This window comes from Zeugodacus cucurbitae, chromosome 2 (genome assembly GCF_028554725.1).
Source record: "Zeugodacus cucurbitae isolate PBARC_wt_2022May chromosome 2, idZeuCucr1.2, whole genome shotgun sequence".
Lineage (NCBI taxonomy): Eukaryota > Metazoa > Arthropoda > Insecta > Diptera > Tephritidae > Zeugodacus > Zeugodacus cucurbitae.
Genome location: NC_071667.1, coordinates 54,265,460 through 54,272,589, shown reverse-complemented (window position 1 = coordinate 54,272,589; position 7,130 = coordinate 54,265,460). Strand labels below are relative to the sequence as shown.

Genomic DNA, 7,130 nt, shown 5'->3' with positions numbered 1-7,130 from the left:
ACATGGGAGCGTATTCAGAAGAGCAAGGAGAACGTTTTCACCAGGACATTATGAGCTTCGAACAACGTTATCAAGGCCAATACAATGCAAACATGATGGGAGACTATATTTGGGGTTTATTAAGAGATAGTACCAATGAACACAAAAGTAAAAGTGTGCACTTTTAAATTACTTTTTACATTTTTGTATGTTATTTTGATAGTAAAACTTAATTAAAATGTTTCATTAAGTGATTTCATTTTCAATTAAAAATTAAAATCACATATTTTAAAAAATATCGTTAAAACGGTTTCCTAAATAAAAAAAGCAAACTTTGTCATGGCATATATTTTTTTTCGTCTAATTAAGACCTAAACAATGGAAATTTACTGCTTTAAAGTTATGTTCAAATGTTGTGTTGACCCGTGTTATTTATGTACATATTTTAATTAAATCAGATATTCGAATAGAAATATTTTCATTTAATGACATTGCGATCCACTTCATTAATAATCTCTCTCTCTCCCAAAACAAAACATTATTATGAATTCTTAAAATCTTCTTAATCTTAGGTCAATAAAAATGCATCGCATCCCACTAATTACAACAACGCCCAACATACTCAATTGCATTTCAATAATCGAAATAATATAATTAATAAACATTTCCGTTTACTAAATGATAATCTATGAAATTGTTTTGCCATCAATCAGAAGTGGAAGTGCAAACACAGTTAGCGCTATTTGTGACAAGCCAGATTAGATTCAATTATATGTATATGCATGCGAGTATCTGTTTGTAAAATGTATGTGAATAATTTGAATTTTACATATAACACTCGCATGTAATCTTTGTGTATTTCGCGCTGATATGACGAACAAAAGCACAGACGCACCGTTAATTGCAGTTCAGTCGGTTATCGGCGCTGTCACACAACACTTCGCTCACACAAAGTGTTAGTTTCTAAGAAAAATTTCGAAAATGTTAACTGAAATTCTATTGTGCATTTGTGCCGTGGTGTGCCTATATTTATCCTATAGTTATGCAGTCGGTCGTCCTGAAGGATTTCCGCCGGGTCAGTATGCCCGTGTGTGTGTGGGATTTTGTGCTTTATTTTGCCGGAATTGAATTTAAATTTAAAATTAATAATTTCAAAATTATCATATATTTTTTTTTTAAATATGTGTACATGCAGGACCTCCACGCATACCGTTCTTCGGCAGCTATTTATTCATGATGCTGGCGAATGCCAAATATTTACATAAAGGTGTGCTGAAATTTAGTAAATGGTATAAATCAGATATTGTGGGCTTTCATGTTGGCCCATTTCCTGTTGTTGCGGTGCATAATGTAGAGGGTGTGCGTGAAGTTTTGAATAGAAAGGAGTTTGATGGACGCGCTCAGGTGTATCTGGGTGAAATACGTTCGCCGAGTAAACAAATTTTGGGTAAGTTTAACGTTAATACATTTTTTATATCGATATATTCATGTTAAAAACGAAGTCTAGTGTTGATAAAAATTTACTCCACCTAATCGAAAGGATAACTTCAGAAATTTGTTAGGTTCATATTTAAATTGTGGAGAAGATATTAGACATCACGATTATAGGAACAAAATCTATCTTCAAAGAGTTTTTCAAGCTATTACTTGCTCCTCTCTCATGACACTTTCAGTAGACCACCTTTACTTGCGATGGATGTCCTTTTATTATTGATTTAATTTATGCCAGTGATCTCAACAGCTAATATCAATATTGTAGAATCTATTAGATCCTAGGAAAATTCAATTTTGTTGGTAATTTATTGGTCAATATTCCTATTCCTATTTGACTTTGTGGCCAAGTGTGAAAAACTATATATTGGTCCTGGGCTCATTTATTTTTGGAATTAACAACAAATTATTAACAAGGTGCGTAAAATCATAAAAATTTGGTTTTTTCGAAACCTGCGAGGTATATTTTGGCAGAATGTATATACGAGGTGTGTTCAATACGGGATTTTTAATTTTTTCAATTGTCCAAGAGTCGAATTGTCATTTTTTTATATTTTATGCTCCTGAAGAACGATAAAATGTTCAGCTGTATTCATTGCTTACTTTGTCTGGAGCAGTCTCTAAGGTTAGACGCTCACACTTCGTTGCTTGTTCGTGAATTATTAGACAAAAACAATAACAAAAGCCTCTATATTCGCCAGACAAGGCTTCGCGTGACCTTTTCCTACTTCCAAAAATAAAGAACATGAAAGGACCGTCGTTTTACAAGCATACGAAAATCGAGTTTGAGAAGTGTTTCAACGATTGAAAGAAAGAAATGCATTATATCGAATGGGGAATATTTTATAGGTGACAACATTAATGTAGACGAATGAATAAATATTAAAAAAATATCGTTAATTTTGAACACAATTTGTAGGTTAAGTATGAGCTTTAAATCAAATTGTTAATATGGTATTAGAAATATCTTGACTTCAGCGCCATCTATCATTTCTAATTATTCCATTTATTGGATTCTTCAAATGAAATGAAATTAATCTATTAATGATTTCTATTTAAAATATGATAAATTAAAATTATTACACTGTGATAGTCAAAAAAAAAGACAAGACTAAATTCGACGGTTTCCCCCTATTTCGGGTCCTACGAATCGAACTGCATCATTACTTTTTTGAGTTACAATCATGGTTTCATACAAAAATTTTTGTTGAAGTTTTTCATCAAAGTTGCCCATTGTAAGAGAAAGGCACATTTTTCTTCGGTCTCTAACTTTTTTAATGTTGACTTTTTTGGTAAACTTTCTTTGGCAAAGCTTCTCAGAATAAGTCCGTCTTTAAGTTCTTAGATGACTGTAAACCCCAAAATCAATGTTTTTTGTGTCCTTATAGCCAATATGTCGAAAAAACTGAAATTTAATCCATTTTTTTAATGTTTTTTCCCTCTATCTCTATTCTCTGTAATCTATGCTTAAATTTTGACTCTTAGACAAGCATTTAACGTTTCTTTCAATAATAATACTCATCTATCAATGTCCAACACAAATCAGCAAGCAACGAGTCAAGCTTTTAACCACTGCACTGATAAGAAATAACAACAAGTAACGTTTGAAAGAAACGTTAAATGCTTGCCTAAGAGTCAAAATTTAAGCATAGATTACAGAGAATAGAGATAGAGGGAAAAAACATTAAAAAAATGGATTAAATTTCAGTTGTTTCGACATATTGGCTATAAGGACACAAAAAACATTGATTTTGGGGTTTACAGTCATCTAAGAACTTAAAGACGGACTTATTCTGAGAAGCTTTGCCAAAGAAAGTTTACCAAAAAAGTCAACATTAAAAAAGTTAGAGACCGAAGAAAAATGTGCCTTTCTCTTACAATGGGCAACTTTGATGAAAAACTTCAACAAAAATTTTTGTATGAAACCATCATTGTAACTCAAAAAAGTAATGATGCAGTTCGATTCGTAGGACCCGAAATAGGGGGAAACCGTTGAATTTGGTCTTGTCTTTTTTTTTTTTGAAAAAAACTATCACAGTGTTATTAATACATCTCAATATACCTCATACAAAGAATTATATGTGCATGAACTTTTTGCAAAAAAAATTAAAGATTAAAAAATTGCAAAATATTTCTGGGTATGCAGGTTTCTTATTATTAATGTATACGATATAAAAAACAAAAAATTAACAAATTTCAAAATATTTTTTAAACTATAAAACAAAATTGAAGTTTATTCTAACGGTAAATATTTATATGTGCATTTTACTATTTTAACAGTAAAGCTTATACATTTGAGTTTAACTGAAAGAAATGTTTATTTTAATAGTCAGTAGAATTGTCCTTATATTTTAAAACTAAATTAAGCCGCTTAATCAGAGAATTAACTACTGACTGTAGAATAGTTACGTAAATATTGGTGCAAAATGCAGCCCATGAAATCAAGGTACCGCTTCCAAAACATCCCTTGTAGTAGGACCGTCATACCTGGTGCGAATCTCTCCAATGTTTCTTGCAATGACCTGGGCCGACCAAATTTAATTTTTTTTCGTCACTAAAGACTGTATTCTATCACTTATCGGCACAGAATTGGTATTTATTTGCAAACCTCAAAAGTGCTTTATTGTGTCTTTCTTTAGCGTTAGTTTAGGTGCCATGGATGTGCGTTTCAGAAACTGATTTTTATGTATAATTGGAAAAATTATATTTATTGTGATTTTCTGTCTCAACTAGGTCCATATTTGATCGCTGCTTATCAAGTTCGCAACTACTAGCCGTCGAATCATCCTTTCGCACCGCTCATCAATGTTGTTTTTCGTCCGCTGCGTCGCACTATACCATAATTAGTGGGGTTTTTAAGAAATTTTGAGATACAATTCCGATGTCGCTTTGGTCTAGAGCCATTTTGGAACCGCTTTTATGCATTCTTATGATTATTACTTGTTCCTCGACTGATAAACTTGTACCACGAGGCATTTTAGGCTTAAAGTTAAATAAATGTAATCAAATTTTTAATAATTCATTAAGTTAATGCACCTACAATAATTTTGAAAACAAAATTTTGCAAAAAAAGTTTTTGCTGCGACACTATCAGTAAGAAAGATCCGCTAAACTGATTTTGCAGATATAAATATTTACTATGCAATACCCAATTCACAATCACATTTTTTAATGTAACTGTACAACGAACGAGAAAAGTATGAAACAATTTTCGTTGCATAGTAACGGTAACATATCAACCTTTTATTCCACATTTACCGAAATCCAAAAAATAACAGTGAATAAGAAATATAAACAAAAGAACAAATGCACATATAATTCTTTGGCTGGGGTATATGTACATTTTTATCAACTTCGACTGATAGAGTTTATGTAGTAGAAGTTACTTATCATTCGGTGAAAGGATGAAATATTTTCATCGGCAAAGAAATAAATAACATTTTAAACTAAAACAAAGTGAGATATTTTAAAGAAGTAACATTTAGGAGTCTATCAAGTTATGTTATTATTCGGAATACATAAGCATTTTTTCATATACCACACTTTACAGGTATTTTCTTCCGTGAAGGACCGGTCTGGAAGGAACAACGTCGCTTCATATTGCGTTTTCTACGCGACTATGGTTTTGGTCGACGTTTCGCCGAATTGGAGTCGGTCATACAAGAGGAGATCAATGATCTTCTGGATCTAATACGTAAAGGGCCACGGTATCCACACGAACATGAGCTCTCCAAAGTAGGAGGCCATCGCATTTGTATACCAAATATACTTAGTCCCTTCGTGGCAAATTCATTTTTTCACATTGTCATAAATGAACGCACCCCACGCGCTGAGCAAGCGGATCTACTGAAATTGGTGAAGATGGGTATGCAATTTCAGCGTAAAGCTGATGATTATGGCAAAATATTGAGTATAATGCCATGGATACGCCATATCTTTCCGAAGGCCAGCTCATATGAAGCACTCATGGAGTCGAATACCTATATTTATAATTATTTTGAAAAAATCGTCGACTATCATTTACGCACCTACGATGAGTGTAGTGAACGTAATTTCATCGACTTGTATATTAAACAAATGAAACAGGAACACGCTAATGGGCATACAGATTGCTACCATCGTGAACAGTTCATTCTGAGTTTGGCCGATTTTTCGTTCCCCTCATTCTCAGCAGCCGGCGCACAAATGGGATTTCTGATACAATATTTCTTGCACTATCCGGAAGTGTTGAAGCGCGTACAAGCGGAAATTGATGCGGTGGTGGGCAGTGGACGTTTGCCAACATTGGAAGATCGCCAGAATTTACACTACACTGAGGCCACTTTGCGTGAAGGCATGCGCATTGAGACTTTGGTGCCATCCGATTTGCCGCACAAAGCTTTGGTGGACACTGAGCTTATGGGCTATAAGATACCAAAGGTAAGCGTTTAACTTCCAACTTGTATAAAGTTACTCAACTCTAAACTTATATTAGGATACTATTGTGGTGCCTGGTCTCTACGCTTTTCACTCGGATCCACGTGTGTGGGGTGACCCGCAAAACTTTAGACCTGAACGTTTTTTGGACGACAATGGTAAATTGTGTTTGAAGAAAGATATTACGCTGCCGTTTGGTGCGGGTGAGTAGAATTGCTATGAAAATGTTTATCGTAATATTAACATAATTTTCGGTTTAGGTAAACGTCTCTGTGCCGGCGAGACTTTCGCTCGAAATATTATGTTTTTAGTGATAACAGCGCTGTGTCAAAATTTCAACTTTGTATTGGCCCCTGGGGATAAATTGCCCGATATGTCGAAAAATCTGAGTGGTCTGTCTACAACACCATTGGACTTCTGGGTGCAAGTGGAGGAAAGAAAGTGAAATGCTGTTTTTGTTATTGTTAATTACATTTGTAAATATGTTTAATAATTTGAAAAGAAAAGGCTGAAAGTTGGGTTTTATATTATTACTGTATTATTTATACAAATAAATATATACTTATAAAAAGGAAAATTCAAATTACAAAAGGGAATCTACTTTTAGTACAGCCTGGTTTTTTAGTATTGAAAAAAATTAATTTCTAATTTTTCGTTAATTGTATTTCTTCAAGGTCCATTCGCTAACAATAATGTGGCTAAAAATTGAGCACTAATAATGGAGAGATGTAATGTATCATTAGTTTAAAAAGCTCCAAGCTCAATCTTGCTTGCTTGTGTAGACTAGAAGTGGAGATCATGCTAGAGAAAGAGTATAAAGTGCTATAACTAAGTCATAAATTAAGCTATAAAATGGGCAAAATCGTTTCATGAATCAATGAAGATATCGGAATAAAAATGTGTACTAAATTAATAAGCATTAGAGGTGTGGCTTCTCGTCTAAAAATTGTCAAGGCTCCTGATATCGTATGGATAATTTTTGAACGAAAATATTGCAAAATCTTTCAGATATTTCAAAGAAATTTAGAGGAACTAATTTTCTTTTAATAATATGCATTTATTCTAAGAATTTTCGACATTTTATCCAGAAAAAACAACGTTTTGATGTGGTTTGTGGGCCGGTGGAATCATCGGTTCATATTTCTTCAAAAATTATGCCGCTGAGAACGTAAACGTCAATGTCAACCGTTATTGCGACATGATAACCGACTATTGATGCCTAAAATTGAATTGAAAATTGAAGA

The 7,130-nt window shown here is 33.2% G+C and overlaps 1 protein-coding gene across 1 annotated transcript; it reads left to right on the top strand.

Moving 5' to 3' along the window:
- Positions 1-836: 836 nt before the first annotated feature.
- Cyp304a1_0 (probable cytochrome P450 304a1) lies at positions 837-6,477 on the top strand. Its single transcript, XM_011186378.3, has 5 exons — positions 837-1,054; positions 1,175-1,426; positions 5,021-5,889; positions 5,945-6,089; positions 6,147-6,477. Exons 1-5 carry the CDS (start codon positions 961-963, stop codon positions 6,329-6,331), a joined length of 1,545 nt encoding a protein of 514 aa, XP_011184680.2. The 5' UTR covers positions 837-960; the 3' UTR covers positions 6,332-6,477.
- The last annotated feature ends 653 nt before the right edge of the window (positions 6,478-7,130 follow it).